The sequence below is a fragment of the Macaca fascicularis genome, chromosome 3 (genome assembly GCF_037993035.2).
Source record: "Macaca fascicularis isolate 582-1 chromosome 3, T2T-MFA8v1.1".
NCBI classification, from domain to species: domain Eukaryota; kingdom Metazoa; phylum Chordata; class Mammalia; order Primates; family Cercopithecidae; genus Macaca; species Macaca fascicularis.
The window spans coordinates 86,713,113-86,731,324 of NC_088377.1; the positions used below are offsets into that span (position 1 = coordinate 86,713,113).

The following is an 18,212-nucleotide window of genomic DNA, read 5'->3' on the forward strand; positions in this document are numbered from 1 at the left end:
TAGAAAGGATTCAGGAAGTGCTGGGATTAAAACTCACAGTGCAGGGAATTTCTTCTGTAAAACTGCCTGGAGCCCCAGTGTCTCCTTTTTCACATTTATCCCACAATAGATGTGCTTTCTAAATAGAAGTCACCATAGAGACCCAGAGATACGTGTGGTCTCATCCCCACATGTTTTAAAACTTGGTAGGAAAAATCCGACACATCACGCATATATAATGATCCTATGAAGTATTAAGAGATACGCTGCAGAAGTACTGATACGATGCTCGAGGCGTTACTTCCAGGTTCCAGCTTTTTTTATATTAATGTCCTTGCCTCTGCCCTCTCCTGTGTGAGACATTCATCTTTAAATTAAGTTGGGCTGTGAGAGCATCCCATGACTGACACATGGACCAAGATATTACCGCTGAAATACCATCAGTCATCAAAACCTCCCTAAGAATAATATAGTTTCAATCCAAGTCTCACAGCTACCTCACCTTCACCTTTCCCTAATAACTGCCATGACAATACTTTGGGTGACCGGAAAGAATTCCATCCCAAAGGATGGTCACTCAAAATCAAATAGCAAAGTATACTTTGCCCTCTTCAGCAGGTTTCCCCGAAGGCTGGCAGGAGCTCTGTACCTGGGGAGAGAGGTAATTTTCCCCCATTTCTCTATGCAGAAGCGCCGAAGCCCATTGCTCCCACGGAGGGCTGCGAAGCCTTCGTAGGGCACGCTGGATGTTCCCGTGACAAACTGCAGTAATCTCAGCCTCTGCTCATTATTGAAGCGCTCCACTGCAGCCCAGAACCAGCGGATCACAAGATGCCCATCGTGGTAACCTGCACGAGGCAAAGGGAGGGAGGAAGACAGGATGCGGAGAAAAGAGGAAGGGGTGAGGAGGGGGAGAGAGATCAAACACATCAGGTATGATAGGAACGGAATCGCGGTTTTTGATCTGATTTCTCTCGTGATGGCCTTTAGAGAGGTCTAAAACAATTTGTGCAACTAGGTCAAGTTTTAGAACAAGAGTAGATTTAGAAAATAGTCATTTTATAAAAGGACTTTATGTTCTGAGGGATGTTCTCAGAGATGTCTGCTTTCTGTTTAAACAACTGGGACTCCACTTAAAATGCCCCTGCCTGATATAGGTGTAGATAAGGAATAGAAGGGCCTGGTAGAGACCAAAGGGCCCATGAACACAATATTGCATCATGTTTCCTTTGTTCTGCTGTCTTAGGTCTTGGCAACCACATACCACGGGACAGTCTAGGACTTACCAGTCTAGGCTGGAGGTGAACAGCCAGTTTGGTGAACAGGAGATCCCAGGCTCTCCCCTTGAGCAGCTGCTCTCAGGCCAGCCCTGTGTGGATACATGCTGGGCCCATGGATTAAGTACTGGGTCCCTCTCACAGTAAACTGGGGAGACCATGCTTGGATATATCAATTAAATGATTTGCCATTGACTGCAAATGCAAGAGGCATTCAGAGAGAGAAGAAATCCATGCGTGCCAAGGTAGAAGCAAGGAAAGCTTCAGAAAGGAAGTGAAGCTACGAGCAGCATGCGAAGGGCTTGGGCAAGTGGAGGGAAGGAGGAGGACATTCCTGGCAGGAAAAATAAAGAATAACAAGAACGAGGAGGAAATATGCAGGCAACTGTAAGCCACTGGAGTAGAGGCGTGTCTGGTGAAGGCAGGAAGGAATATTTCTGGGGGGTGTTATGGGGCTTTAACAGCCTGGCAGATAATTTTTTTTGAGATAGAATCTCACTCTGTTGCCTGGGCTGGAGTGCAGTGGCACAATCTCGGCTCATTGCAACCTCTGCCTCCTGGGTTCAAGGGAACCTCCTATCTCAGCCTCTTGAGTAGCTGGTTCTACAGGCATATGCCACCACACCTGGCTAATTTTTGTATTTTTTTTACAGGTGGGGTTTCACCAGGCTGGTCTTGAACTTGTGAGTTCAAGCAATCTGCCTGCCTCGGCCTTCCAAAGTGCTGGGATTAAAGGCAGGAGCCACCATGCCCAGCAAGGCAGACAGCAGTTTTCATACTATACCAGTTTTATAATATAAGAGGCATTGCGGGGCTGAGTGTACTGGGGACATGAGGGAGGCTGAGGTGATGCCCCTAGCTCACTCTCTACTGCATTGATGGATTTCTCTGTGGTATTTTAAATGAAGAGTTTTGAGGCTAACAAAACCCTTCAAATCTAGAAGTAATAAGGAACTTGTTTTGTGGGTAGGGAAGTGGCCCGATGAAAGCAATGTTTCAGGAAGACAGGTCTGGCAGTGTGCAAGGTGAGTAGTTAGGAGGGGTTAGACATTAGCTTTAGTGATGGCCACGGTTAGAACCGTGTTGTGGCAAACTAGGATCGAGGCAGAGAGGGCTCCAATTCTGCAGGAAATGAGACACCCTTCGCTGGAGGCACGCATGCCGCTCAGGAGCTGGGTCCTGGATGGAATGTTCTCTGTAAGCCTCTACACCAAGTTAGGCCAGAGACTCGACCAATATGAGGAGGATGTCACCTGAAGGAAAGTTCAGGTTGGGAGTTGGAGAAAGGCATGTACAAACTCCTGCTTTGTACTGAAGTAAGGCCAAGCTTTTTGTAGTCTTCAAAAAGTGATGAATTATTATTATTATTATTATTATTATTTTTTTGAGACGGAGTCTTGCTCTGTCGCCCAGGCTGGAGTGCAGTGGCCGGATCTCAGCTCACTGCAAGCTCTGCCTCCCGGGTTTATGCCATTCTCCTGCCTCAGCCTCCCGAGTAGCTGGGACTACAGGCGCCCGCCACCTCCCCCCGCTAGTTTTTTGTATTTTTATTTTTAGTAGAGACGGGGTTTCACCGTGTTAGCCAGGATGGTCTTGATCTCCTGACCTCGTGATCCGCCCGTCTCGGCCTCCCAAAGTGCTGGGATTACAGGCTTGAGCCACCGCGCCCGGCCAAAAAGTGACGAATTATTTATACATGCAATGGAATGTTATTCGGCTATAAAAAGGAATAAAATAATGAAACATGCTATGTACAACATGGATGAACTTCAAGTAGGTTAAGTCAAAGAAGCCAGACACAAAAGACCACATTTTGTATGATTCTATTTATATGACATATCCAGAATAGGCAAATCCATTGAGACAGAAGGCAGATTGATGGTTGCCAGGGGTTGGGGGAAGGGGGCGTAGGAGTGAGAGCAACTGCTTAATGGGTACAGGGTTTCCTTTTGGGGTGATGAAAATATTCTGCAAGTAGCTAGAGGTAATGGTTGCACAACACTATGAATGTACTAAATGCCACTGACTTGTTCGCTTTAGTCAATTTTATTTTACATCAATTTCACCTCAACAAAACAATCTTTTGGAAAGTGCCGAGTTCTATTTGTGATAATTATATCATCACAGCTTCTGCCCACTCACCTCCCCGGTACTCGGTGTTATTCCGCCAGTCATTTAGGTCGATTTCCGCGGTGCCAGCTATCACCAGCTCCAGCTCCCTGGCATCAAACACGGACACCAGCCTCGAGTCTACAACCTGAAATGCAGGTTAGGCTTCAGTATCCAGGTCCAAACACGTGGAAAGGCTATGTTCATTATTATATTTATGTGGGTTAAACTGGGAAACTCACCATCACTGGCAATACTTTCTTTCAGTCTGCAATCATTTTTAACTCAGAAATTATTGCTATGATCTGAATGTTTATATCCTTTTCCTTCCCCAAATTCATATGTTGAAATCTTTACCCCGGAGGGCATTGTATTAGGAGGTGGGGACTTTGGGGGGTGATTCGATCACCAGAGCTTCACGCTTTTATTAAACAGGCCCAAGAGATACCTCGTGTCCCTTCCTTCATGAAGACACAGGGAGAAGGTACCATCTATGAACCAGAAGGTGGCCCCTTAGCAGACACCAAATCTGCTGGTACCTTGATCTTGGACTTCCCAGACTCCAAAACTGTGAGAAATAAATGACTGTTGCTGTAAGTCACCCATCTCACAGTATTTTGTTACAGCAGCTCGAACGATGATCATTGACTTCAATATTTTAGAACACAAGCCTTCATAAGCAGGGAACAGAAAAAAGAATCCCATGCTCCACCCCTAATGCTCCCTCTCAGAATGATTTTGTCAACAAATCTGACTCGACTTTCTGCAATCACATTGAAATTTTCAAATAACATTGCATTTTAAAGGCAAAAAGTCCACATCACTTTGAAGGACTTAGTAGCTATTAGTATTACTATTTCACTTAAAATGTAGTCTTTCACATGCAATTATGACTTATTTCCTAAAATTTAGCATTTGTATTAAAACGACTGCATTTTCCATCCCTTCTCAAACCAGGACCCTAAGATTAAGAGCCTCATGCTCACTGGACTGAGCTAGCTGGGTGCAAATTTGTCTTTTCCTTCCCGTCTTCTCTCACTTCTTTCCTCCCTCCTTAGATATCTGGGAAGACTTGTTTTGTTAGGGTTCTGCATTCTGACTTTGCATCTCGGGTGAAATGTACCAGGCACAACTGAGGTCCTGTGGTGGAACCTCCTCTAATCAAACCAGAGGTGGACGAGACCATGGCCAGTGCACTATTCCATTCTGGCAGGGAAGGAGAGCCTTCCATGACCCAAGACGTGAGAAAACATTTATAGCCTCTGGTTTTTAAACTGGAGAAGTTCAAGGATGTCATAGGATGTCTAGCGGCCCTCCCTGTCTTCCTCATTTACCACTCAGCATAGATTACGTGGCACAACGTGATGCTATAATGAAATAAAATTCTAGCGACAGTGGACAATACCCCCCAATACCTTCTCTTCACTTATTTTTGTTTCGTTGAATGAAAGGAAACACCATCTGCACATATCGTGAAGAGATGCTAGATGTTTTCACATCTGGCACACCAGGGTCACATGCCAGTTGTCTGAAAGCATTTTTCACCAATAAGAGTTGAGTGTCCCAGAGAACTGTGACCTCTCAGCCCTCCACCCCAAGAAAGTCCTCAGCACTCCCTGGTGAGGAGCACTTGCTGAGCCCACTGCCCGCCTTGGCTCTCCCTGTCTGTTCTCACCACTTGAGCTGCTGCTCCCCCAGGGAGCCTGGAGGATGAGGCCCCATGAAGCAGCACCCTGGCCACAGCTTGCCTTCCCCAGGTCACCGGGCCTCACCTCGTAGAAGCCGCGCACCAGTGCCTCGGTCTGCTGTACCACGCCGCGTTCCACCCGCCACTTCACCATGCGCTCGATGTACTCCTTCTTGTTCTTCTCCGTCACCTGTGTGTTGGCTCCTCCAGACTTCAACTCCCTTTCCGTGACCTTGTAGGAAAACAGAAATATCGCAATGCTTGTCAGTTCAGCTTATCTCTCAGGGAGATGCTTGTCAGTTCAGCTTATCTCTCAGGGAGGCACACCTGTATACCAAAAGTCCTCTACAGGGCATTATTTGGCATTATTACCCCTGGAATCTTTTTTCCTTTCTCAAGGTCACTAAAAAGGCTCTGGCTGTTCTAAGCAGTTTGGAACACAGTGGTGCAATCATAGCTTATTGCAGCCCTGCATTCCTGGGGGCAAATGATCCTCCTGCCTCAGCCTCCTGAGAAGATGGGATCACAGACGCACCACTCTGCCTGGTTATCTTCCTTCTTTCTTCTTCTTCTGTTTTTTTTTTTTTTTTTTTTTTTTTTTTGGTAGAATGTGGTCTATGTTGCCCAGGCTAGTCTTGAACTCCTGGCCTTAAGTGATCCTCCCAACTCCGAAATATTGGGATTACAAGCGTGAGACACTGCACCTGACCTCTAAACAGATTGTTATGCACCTTGGAAGGGCTACAGTTTTCGTTTTATACAGAGGAAACAGGTTTCCTATACTCAAGAGGCATGATGGAAATGAAAGGAAAATGTGCTAGGTTGTCCCCAATGGTGAAGCTGAATGTCTCAATGCTACAATCACATACTTGATGCCCCCAAATCTCAATGACAGCAAATTCTTAACAGCCATCAGCTTCCACTCCCACAGCTGGCCAGAAGACAGTAGGCTTCTGGCAGAGGGTGGGGTATAATATTACACAGCCAGGGCAGCCTGATCCTGGGAAGGGAACCAGAAGCACGTAGGCACACACAGCAAATGGTGCTGCCACTTGTGTGATAATGCATGTTTTGTTAGGACACGCTTGAGTCATCAGGGAAGGCTATGATCTGTGTGCCATCTTTCCACAGGCAAGAAGGTAGATAACATACTAGACATTAAAAAAAATCAAAATGTGTTCATGTGTAAAGGGGGTAATCTTCAGTCATCTTAAATTCACTTAAGTGTTCACTGAAATGCTCAATGCTGCAAGACAAATGAGGCATCACTGGATTTAGTTACTGGTTTAAAGAAAAAAATACTTGTATATTTGGCACTTGTGGACACACGTACCTAAACAAAACAGTCCATAAGTAATCTGATGGTTACCTTTTCTTTTATCACTTAGGTGATCAGTGCTAATTATAAAATATTGGCTAACAATAAAATACTTGTTACCACCCAGCATCCATATTCTTTGGGATGTCTGATTTTTAGCTGCCCAGTTAAAGACTTTATTTTCCAACCTCTTTCACAGCTAGGTGTGGCACGTAAGTAAATTCTGTCCAATGGGATGAAAGCAGAAGTGTTTGGCACTGTCAGGAGGCCTCCTTGAAGGGATGGGCTGTGTGTTCCTTTGTCCTGCTGCATTGAACACAGTCATGATGGTTGGGATGCTGTACTCATCTGGGCTAAGAGTGCGGGGCGCCTATCCTAGTGATAGCAGTGGGGAGACCTGGAAGGAGCTTGATCCCTGAGGATTTTATCAAACAGCGCTTTTTTTTGTTTTTGTTTTGAGACAGGGTCTCACTCTGTCACCCAGGCTGGAGGGCAGTGGTACAATCTTAGCTCTCTGCAAGCTCTCTCTCCCAGGCTCAAGCAATTCTCCCACCTCAGCCTCCCAAGTAACTGGGACTACAGGCACATGCCACCACACCTGACTAATTTTTATTTTTAGTACAGACAGGATTTTGCCATGTTGATCAGATTGGTCTTGAGCTCCTGGCCTCAAGCGATCTACCCGCCTTGGCTTCCCAAAGTGCTAGGATTATAGGCGTGAACCACCACACTCAGCCTAAACAGGGCTTTTATGTGAGAAAAAAAAAAAGCTTCTATTAATTTCAACAGGGTCATTTTTGGCTTCTTCACTAGTAGCTGAATCTAATCCTAAAGCCTATGGTGTCTTTCACCTGCATCCCTCTGCTCTCCACTGTCTAACAACTTGACAAAAGAAGGGCTGCAATTCAATCTTCTAAAACCACTCATTGTTCTTGGTGACCTCCTTTTGAAGAGAAATGGGATAAACTTTAAGCAGGTATACAGGTGACCCTTGAGCAACATGGATTTGAACTGCATGGGTCCACTTGTACATGGATTTTTTTCAATAAATATATTGGAAATTTTTTGGAGACTTACAACAATTTGAAAAAACTCACAGATGGCCTGCATACCCAGAAAATTAATAGAAGCTTTTTTAAAATGAAAAAAAGAGTTAGAAATGTCATGAGTCCATAAAATATATGTAGATAGTAGTCTATTTTTATCATTTACTAACACAAAATATACACAAATCTATTATTAAAAAGTTAAAATTTATGAAAACGTACACACACAAACACTTAGAGCCTGTACATGGTGCCACTGGTAGTTGAGAGAAAAGCAAACTAACATAAAAATGCAGCATTAAATCACAACTGCATAAAATTAACGTAGTACATACTGTACTATTGTAATAATTTTGTAGCCACCTCCTGTTGTTTTTGCGATGAGCTCAAGTGTTGCTGATGAACAGCCTCTCTCCAGTAAACTGTGTATCATAGTAAAAAGTGATCTCTCTTGTTTACTGCATATTTTCCACTGTGTTTAAGTGCAATACCGTGAACTTTGAATAACATCATGGGACCCACATGAAGGGCCACTAATGATGCTGGAAGTAATCCCAAGAAGGAAAGAAAAATGATGATATTACAAGGGAAAATTGAATTGCTTGATAGGCACCATAGATTGAGGTCTGCAGATGTGGTTTCCCATCTTTTCAAAACAAATGAATCCAGCATAGGGGCCATTGTAAAAAAAGAAAAGGAAATTCATGAAGCCATCACTGCAGCTATGCCAGCAGGTGTGAAAACCTGGCACTTTTTGTGGAATACCTTTTTATATCATATTGAAAATACAGCTTTTTTTTTTTCTCTGAGACAGAGTCTCGCTCTGCTGCCAGGCTGGAATGCAGTGGTGCAATCCCAGCTCGCTGCAATCTCTGCCTCCCGGGTTCAAGCGATTCTCCTGCCTCAGCCTCCAAGTAGCTGAGATTACAGGCACGTGTCACCATGCCCAGCTAATTTTTGTATTTTTAGTAGAGATGGGGTTTCACTATGTTGGCCAGGATGGTATTGAAATCTTGACCTTGTGATCCACCTGCTTTGGCATCCCAAAGTGCTAGGATTACAGACATGAGCCACTGTGCTCGGCCAAAAACACAGCTTTTATGTGAGTGCAGTATTGCTAGAACAATGGCATACTTATAGACTCTAATATGATTCCAGAAAAAGCAAAGTCATTATATGATAACTCAAAGCAAAAGGAAGGTGAAGGATCTAAAGTTGGAAAATTTAATGCCAGCAAAGGATGGTTTGATAATTTTAGAAACAGGTTTGGCTGAAAAAAATGTCAAGATAAAAAGAGAAGCAGCTCGTGCTGACCAAGAGGCAGCAGACGAATTCCCAGACACCATTAAGAAAATCACTGAGGAGAAAAGATACCTGCCTGTACAGGTTTTTAATGCAGGTGAAAGTGCCCTGTTCTGGAAAAAAAGCACCACACAGGACCTTTATTAGTAAGGAAGACAAGTAAGAACCAGGATTTAGGGCAGGAATTGATAGGCTAACTCTACTGTTTTGTGCAAACACATTTGGATTCATGATCAGGATTGCCCTTATCCATTAAAGCTTTAACCCCCGAGCCTTGAAGAGAAAAGATAACACCAGCTGACAACAAGAAGGCCTGGATAATGAGAACGTCTCTTCTGGATTGGTTCTGTCAGTGCCTTGTTCCCAAAGTTAGGAAGTACCTTGCCAATAAGGGACTGCCTTTTAAAGTTTTTTTGATATTGGACAGTGCCCTTGGCCACCCAGAACCCCCTGAGTTCAACACCAAGGCATCAAAATGGTCTACTTGCCCCCCAAAACAACATCTCTAATTCAGCCTTTAGATCAAGAGTCATAGGACCTTTAAGTCTCATTACGCAGGGCACTCTATGGAAAGGATGTCAACATTATGGATGACTTCAATAGAGAGAACATTGTGAAATTCTGGAAAAGTTATGCCACTGAAGATGTTATAGAAAAAGCCATGAAAGTCATCAAGCCCCAAACAATAAATTTCTGCTGGAGAAAACTGTGTCCACATGTTATGCATAACCTCCCAGGATTTATGACAGAGCCAATCAAGGAAATCATGAAAGAGATTGTAGATATAGAAAAAAAAAAAAAAAAAGTTGAGGGTAAAGGGTTTCAAGATATGGATCTTGGAGAAATTCAAGAGCTGATAGACACCATGCCAGAGGAACTAAAAGAAGATGACTTGACGGGGATGAGTGCTTCTGAACCAGGGCCAGGTGACGAGGAAGAAGATCTAGAAGAAGCAGTGCCAGAAAACAAATCGATGTTAGACAATCTGGCAGAAGGGTTCTGATTGTTTAAGACTGCTTTTGACTTCTTTTATGATAATGAACCTTTCTAGATATGGGCACTGAAACTAAAGCAAAGGATTGGTAGAAGAAGGATTGGTACTATATAGACACATTTTTAGAGAAACGAAAATGCAAAAACGACAGAAATTACAACGTATTTTCATAAAGTTACACCCAGTGTGCCTGCCTCTCCTGCCCCCTCTTTCACCTCTTCCACCCCTGAGACAGTAAGACCAAACCCTCATTTCCTGCTCCTCTTCAGCCTATTCAAAGTGAAGACAACCTTTATGATGATCCACTTCCATTCAATGAATAGAAAATATACTTTCTCTTCCTTATCATGTTCTTAATAACATTCTCTTTTCTCTGGCATTCCTTATTGTAAGAAGACAGTTTATAATACCTATAACCTATAAAATATTTGTTAATTGACCATTTTTGTTATTAATAAGACTTCTAGTCAACAGTAGGCTACAAGTATTTAAGTTTTTGGAGAATCAAAAGTTATACATGAATTTTCAACTCTCCAGGAGTCAGCGCCCTAACCCTTGCATTTTGAAGGGTCAACTGTACATTATTCTAGTTCTACAACACATCCTTATTTTTATCATTGGGAACATTTAAGCTTTTTTTCTAAGTTGTCGAGTTCCTACACTTTACACTAGAGGATTGTTCTTTTGTATCTTCAACTTTATTTGTTCCTCTAATTTTATGCATTCAGTTATTTGTAGTTGACTTTGTTTTCTTGAATATATAGTATATGACCATGGAATAAAATTCAAGTGGTATAGAAGGCCATAAAATGAAAAGTAAGTTTTTATCCCACTTAACCTCCCAGCCATGCATTCTCCCTTTCTGGAAACAGTCATCTCTACTTCCCTTCCAGGGAGATTCTATGCATATGCTGGGGAATGTATATATTTCAATTTAAAAAATTTTTAGAGATGGGGTCTTGCTATGTTGCCCAGGCTGGTCTTGAACTCCTGCCTTCAAGAGATCCTCCCACCTCCACCTCCCACAGTGCTGGGATTACAGGCGTGAGTCACTGTGCCTGACCAATATAAACTCTTTTTCCCTGTAAACAGTAGTGTGTTTTACACACTGTTCTTCACTGTCTTTTTTTTTTTTTAAATATATCTTAGAAATTTTTCATGACAATTTAGACCTGTGTTTTTCTTTCTTAATTGTTGTTAGTGTACCTGTTTATTGCTCATGATTATATGTGAATTTAGGGGCTGAGGTGTCCTCTTGCTTTTTAATAACCCCACATGATTTCACTACTCCACTTAGTAAATGTGTCATTTATTTAACCAGTGCTCTACTGCTGGACATTTAGACTGTTACAGATATTTTTCAACTATCAACAAGGCTGTGATGAAGATCCTAATATATTAGTAATTTCAATTAGGTGTTAATGTATCGGTAGGACAAATTTCTAGACGTGTGCTGAGTCAAAGGCATGTGATTTAAAATATGAACTGATATCACCAAAGAGCCTTTCACAGAGAGTGAATCAAACTTCCACCTACAATGGACAGGAGGGTCTGTTTCTCTACACCATCCCAAAATACTGCTACATTTCTAATTCTTGACATTCTAATAAGGGAAAATGGTATCTCACTATAGCATTAATTTATTTTAAAAAATTGTAAATGAGATTATCTCCTTGTCTTTCCTTTTCTGGGAACTATCTATTTATATTCTTTGTGACTTTTCTATTAGGTTGTTGACTGATAATTTCATATTGATCTGTGGGATCTCTGATATTGAAAGAAATAGTCTTTATGTTATGTATTAAACATTATGTCGCTTTCAGTTTGCCATGCAGAAATTTAAAAATAATATTTGACTATGTCAGATGACTTTTATGACTTTGAGAGTTTGTGCCATATCTGTATCAGCATTCTTTAGTGCAAGATTAAAGATAAAAATTATCTCTTTTTTCCTTTTTTTTAAATTTAAATTTTTACAATCAGGTTTCTGATCCAGCTGGAGTTTATTTAGTGTAATGAGTTAGGTTAGGAATCTAACTTAAAACTTTTACAGATGGCTACCCAGTTGTCTTAATACAATTGTGTGTATTTTACACATTTACGCTCTACAATTAGGCATATGTGAAAGATGGGCTAAAAGTAGTCATGCACAGAGAACAGTGTATTTTGCCTGTTCAATGAGTACATGGCAGGAAAGTTAAATGAGTAGCTTTTTTTTTTTTTTTTTTTTGAGATGCAGTTTTGCTCTTGTCACCCAGGCTGGAGTGCAATGACGTGATCTAGGCTCACTGTAACTGCCACCTCCCAGGTTCAAAAGATTCTCCTGTCTCAGCCTCCCAAGTAGCTGGGATTACAGGTGTCCGCCACCATGCCCAGCTAATTTTTGTATTTTTAATAGAGACGGGGTTTCACTGTGTTGGCCAGGCTGTTCTCGAACTCCTGACCTCAGGTAATCTGCCCACTTCAGCCTCCCAAAGTGCTGGCATTACAGGCATGAGCCACTGTGCCCAGCCATGAGTAGCATATTCTTGAACATATTTAAATGTGCTCTCCAGAGTTGCAGAAAGAAATATTTTTTTTCCTCAAGTATGTAACAGCATTCTTCAGAGGCATGTTTTTACAGAGGAAATACAGCAGAATGTTGATGTTTCCAGGACCTATCCAAGATTCTTGACTGGGATGTGGGTGCTCGGTGGCCTGCAGCATTCATTCATTCTCATGCAGCGACCCAGTGCACTGTCCACATTGATGGGAGGCACCTCTGAAGCATTCTGACTTAACTATCACAACAACTCTGTTACGAATTACCATATGTCACGGGCTTTACGTCTAGAAAATGAGGTTCGCCAAACCTTGTTTGTTAAATCTACTCAGGCTATGGTTATTTTCTGTTAAAACTGTAGGCCATTTGATCAGAAGATTTGATGTTATATAAATGCTAGTAGAAAGCAAATGGGAAACTTTATCTTATTATTTAGTGTTGAGATATATGTATTTTGGAGGAGTAGCTATCTGGATGTAATAGAAAGAATCATTTCTGTAATGGCACAGATAACAGAAATATCTGATATATGTATGGCGTACTTCACAAACATGTTTTCTGATCCATTATCATATCTGATTTTCAAAGAACTACATAAAGTAGATCCATGTCATAACAAGAAAAAGAAGAAAGAGGACACGGGCAGATTTATTAAAGGAAGTGGTTCCCAAGGAATTGGTTTGAATGAATGAGATCCCATATTTGCTAATTTAAAAACGAAATCCCATTACCGCATGATCTAGCAATCCCTTCTGCGTATATATCCGAAAGAATTGATATATACAGCAGGGACTTGAACAGATATTTGTACATTCACGTTCATAGCAGCATGATTCACCATAGCCAAAATGTGGAAAAAACCCAGGTGTTCATCAACAGACAAATGGATGAATGGATAAACAAAATATGGCATATATGTATATATATTTGTTTATATATATATAATATATACACATTATGAAATATTTTTCTGCTTTAAAAAGGAAGGAATATTTTATATATATAAAGGAAGAATACTATGTATATTTGTATATGTATGTGTGTATACATATATATCTATATAATGAAATATTATTTAGCCTTAAAAAGGAAGGAAATTCGGACACATGCTACAACACGGATGAGCCTTGAGGACATTACGCTAAGTGAAATAAGTCAGCCACAAAAAGACAAATATTGTATAATTCCACTTATATGAGGTATCTAGAGTAGTCAAATTCATAGAAACAGAAAATAGAATGGTAGTTGCCAGGAGTTGTGGGTAGGAGAAATGGAAAGTTATTGTTTAATGAGTAGAGTTTCTATTTTGCAAGATGAAAAAGTTCTGGAGATTGGATGCCCAACAATGTAGATAGACTGAAGCACTGAAGTCTACACTTAAAAGTGATTAAGATGATAAATTTCATGTTATGTGTATTTTCCATAGTAAAAACCAAAATCCCTTTTCCAAGCTCCATATCACACAAACCTGTCCAAAAACCTCTTCATTAACGGTGAAAGTGAGGTCTAGGATGTCTGTGATGTTGTTGTCCTTCATCCACTGCAAGCTCTGGTGGAATTCCTCATCCAAATATTCCAGGTCACTCAAATCACAGGGCCTGGGTGAATTCAGTGAGAAAGGCAAACAGAATTACTGAACAAATGGCTACCCAGACCTCACTTCAAAATGTGGTTATATCATTCCTGGCTAAAACATCACAAACTTATCCTAACAATTTGATACTTTTGAATATACTAATGAATCAGATCATTCAGTCATTTTAGTTCATTCAAAAGATTTTCCTTTGAAAAGAAAATGTGAAATTGTTTACAATAGCAAACACGAAATAATTATTGACTCATGGACTCTGCATGAAAATTGGAGAAAACTATCATTTTAAAACAACTATGTTATAAACTGATCAGTTCTATTTAACAGTTTAATGCAATGTTTGTAATATTATTATAATTTTTGTATAAAATGATTCATCTCCATGATATGACATTTTGATAATAGAATCTTTCCCTACAACAACAACAACAACAAAATCCCTAAATGCCTTTTTATTGGGCTAAAAAATGTATATGATATCTAAGCACTCAAAACAGGAAGCCACCATAGCCCTAACAGGAATGGTTAGGGCAAAACAGGGACAAAAGGGTCAGTGGCACCAGAGAGGTCAGTGTCGTTGCCCTGCAGAGAGGGCTGGGGTGGAAGCATGGTCTGCAAAGCACTTACAGTCTCAGGAGTGCCTTGTAGAAGGGCCTCGTGAAGAAAGCGTCAAGAAGGTACTGATGGATCAGAGCCAGGCCCAGGATGCGACCGCTAAACCTGAACCTGGAACACAGACAAGGCAGAGAAATGGATAAGTGGAAATTTACATTATTAAATATTTTAGTTTGCACTTTTATCTGATGTGTTTCTTTTGAGTATTCATCTCAAGTTGCTTAAGGAATCTTCTCATTGATGACGCAAGGAGGTGCCTGTTCTCCTCCTTCTTATGCTTTACCATGAACAATGCCTGTGTGCTTGCTAGGTACTAAAGGAAGCCTCCTCTCCCCACCATGTAGCAGACTCAAGTCATTTTTTCAGAACCTTTTTCAGACCTGGGAGAATGAGGACCCAAGAAGAGGAAAGCACTGGGAAGGGGAATTCAGGAATCTTAGATAAAACGCCCACACTGAACTGGAGGAGGACCTGGATCCAGTGACACAGAGGGCTTTCTGGATGTGCGTCCTTACCCATTCAAACATTTTCTCTACATTACCTAAGGTCCATGCTTGAGTATGGAGCCCATATGGCAGTTGTGCTTGCAGACAGTGGGGAAGAGTTACATAGAATCCCAACATGGTAAGAGATAAGCTGAATGAGCATCACTCTTCAAAATTGCCAGCCACATAAAAGACAGAATGAGGTCACTGCTAGGAAGAACTGGCCATACAGATCTGGCCACCTCCAGATGTAAGTGCCTTTACTGATTTAAATCCTTGTCGGAGCATTGACTTCCCGAGCATTTTGCAAGTAACCTGCTTAGCAAAATGCTGAGGCTACCTGGGCTTGATTCCATTGTTGCCTGCTCCTAAACCAGCTTCTTGCCTGCCTGGTCTAGCACCCTATGCTTTCCCCACCATGTGGGCCTTGCCTATCTCTGACACCTGCTTTCATAACTGGAGTCTCCCTGGTGTCCACTCTAAGTAGGTTCTCACCTAATCAGGGATTTAGTTGTGAATTTTCTCCGATCCTCCCTGTCAGAATTTCCAACTAATCTATCTCCAATGCCTTTTATGTGGGTCTTTTTAGACTCACGGGGTTTCCTACTCTATAGCTGCTATAAAGATGGTAAAATGAACAGAATATCTGATTCCATAGAATACATATATTTATAATAACACTTCAAATTGGTATGTTTGAAGTAGTTGATTCTTTTTCCATGAAATAACATGCTAGTGTTATTGACTCTGAAGAGACCAGAGGCAAACAAAACCTCAGTGAAAGTGCTATGGGGCACTATGGATAGGGGGCTTCTGGGACAATGGGTCGTTGGGCTTGGGTACCCCACCAGTGCTTCATTCCTGGGTGCCCTTTCCTGACCACCCCAATAACTGACTGGTCCCCAAGACAGTAACCACATCCTGTGTATAAAAACAGTTATCTTCTACCCCAATAGAAGATTGGCTCACCTACTCCAAATAGACTCTAGGGCATTGTAACCCATGCTTCTAACATGATAGTAGGGTTGTGGCCATCTAGGTAGAGACGACCGAGATGATCCAAACCAGGAAAAGACTAAAGGTCAGCACAGAAGTGATGGGCCCGTGGCTTCCCCACTTAGAGGTGGCCCCTGAGGGTCCAGTAAAGAGAGCTGGGAATCATAGCAGGGAGCAAATATATGCAGATATGGAATAAATGATAACATTAAATGAGATTACTATTTTCAGCTTAGTGCTAAAAAATTGAATATCTCAATGAATTAAAAATTTTCTAGCAAAATAAAAATTATTCAAATTTATTCAGGAAGATGTAGAAAACTTAGACCGATAACCATAGTGCCAAGTAGAAAATTTTGAGGAGAAAGGACTATCTCCAACATTGATACTGGGACTGGACATATATATTTTTAAAGACATGTTCTTTCAAAGACTCAAGGACAGAAAACCTTTCTGCTATTTCAACAGTTCCAGAAATCAGAAAAGGGTGGAAAACTTCTTAATTCATCATTATGAGCTACCATAACCACAAAGTGGAACCTGGAAAAGATAAAACAAGAAAGAAAACTAGAGAAATTTCACTTGTACATAAATCCTAAACACACACAAGAGAATTGAACCTACTAGTTCATTTCCAGAACAATGTAGAATGATTAAGGATGTTTAATTAGACAACTAAGGATATTCAATATTAAGAATTTTATTACTAAAATCAAGTATGAGGTCAAAAGACAAAAATTATATGACTTTTTTTGGGTTACAAACTGGACAGTTACTTGAAAATATCCATCACCAATTTCTGGAGGAAAAAAAAACCTTTGTAGTAAACCAGCAATAGAAGAATGCTTCCTTAACAAAATAAAGCACATCTATCTCAGCAATATATTTAACAGTAAAAATACCGAAGGATGCTTGTTACTACCACTCTTCATAATATTCTATCAGTTCTAGTCACTGCAGTTAATTATAAATGAAAAATTGAAAACAGATTAGAAGTAACTTTTATCAAATGCCTACTGGGCCAAGGCACGTTATTTACAATATCTCATTGACCCTTGCAACAATTCTATTTTATTGTTTTGGTCATCTCCATTTTGCAGATTAAGAAACTGAGGGCCAGTAATTAGCCCCAGGCAAGTGGTTCAGCAAGGAAACTGACCCACATCTGCCTGACACCAAACCAGGCCTTTTCCTTTGTGTCTATTTTGAGATGTGAGCAATGGAGAGGTTGCTCCTCTGGGTTCTGGGGCCAGGCTGCCTACTGTGTGATCTTGTGCAAGCGTTTAACCTCCCTCTTCTCAGTTTCCTCTTCTGGAAAACTTCACTATTTAAGTGTTACCTATTTTTGTTATTAGTATTTTATGTTGGCTACCAACATCTCTTGTGCTAATTAGACATATTTTGGTTCAGGTAACCTTCAACCAGCTTACGCCCTCTAAGGCCATGGCGGTGTCTCAAGGAATCCAGGATCAGGAATGCAGTTGGGCCTCAGGAACGCCAGGGACATGAGTGATATCGCTCTCCCTCATCCAGTTTCTCCCTTTGGCTTCTCTAAGCTCATTTCTCCTCTCTCACTGCCAACACCTCCTATGGTTTACATCCCAGAGTTCAAGCACAGGAGACACCAACTTGACTCCCTCTGACCTAGTTCTAAATTTTCAGCATGATTCTGACTGTTCTAACTCAGGTTGGATGCCCACTGGGATCAATCATGAGCAACCAGGGAGGAAATCTGAGTCTCGAGTACTTTGCAGCAAGGACCACTTTGCAGCAAGGATCACTCTCTGCCAGGGGGTGGGATCACTGTTGTATGTCTCTCAACCAGGGAGTGTGGCAATGGGGTTTCCTAGCACAGGGGACTGCAGCGCAGACTGCCAACAGAGAATTGTGTATTTGCTTTGAATTGGGTAGACCATAAGGTGGAATTTCCAAAGTCAGAATTACACTGGTTTCAAGGACTGACATGGGCAACAAACAAGTCCTAGTTTATTTTTAAGTAACTGTGCAACAAAGCTATGATAACGTGGTTTGGCTTTACATAACCACAGACGGGATGGCTCTAAGCCAGTCCCATATGTACTGTAAAATATATTCCAGAGCCACGAACTATGATCTGGGACATGTTTGTATAAAGCAAAATACAGCAACTGTACAATTCAAATCTAAAACAATAGCAGATGGAAAAAAAAAAACCCAACAACAATAGCTGATGAATTGCTGTGTGTGCAATTCCATAAATGAGAAAACACCTTCTAGTAATGGTGCACCTCC

At 41.3% G+C, this 18,212-nt stretch overlaps 1 protein-coding gene across 20 annotated transcripts in view; it reads right to left on the reverse strand.

The window, feature by feature from the left end:
• HECW1 (HECT, C2 and WW domain containing E3 ubiquitin protein ligase 1) overlaps positions 1 to 18,212 on the reverse strand; it is a 464,113-nt gene that overhangs the window by 10,571 nt on the left and 435,330 nt on the right. For all 20 annotated transcript variants that reach the window (XM_065542077.1, XM_074035183.1, XM_074035186.1 and 17 more), the window contains 5 exons: positions 14,473 to 14,571; positions 13,723 to 13,852; positions 5,138 to 5,284; positions 3,399 to 3,513; positions 629 to 827 (listed from right to left, as the gene is read on the reverse strand). In XM_065542077.1, the coding sequence (XP_065398149.1) occupies positions 629 to 827; positions 3,399 to 3,513; positions 5,138 to 5,284; positions 13,723 to 13,852; positions 14,473 to 14,571 (690 nt within the window). The remainder of the gene's footprint in view (positions 1 to 628; positions 828 to 3,398; positions 3,514 to 5,137; positions 5,285 to 13,722; positions 13,853 to 14,472; positions 14,572 to 18,212) is intronic.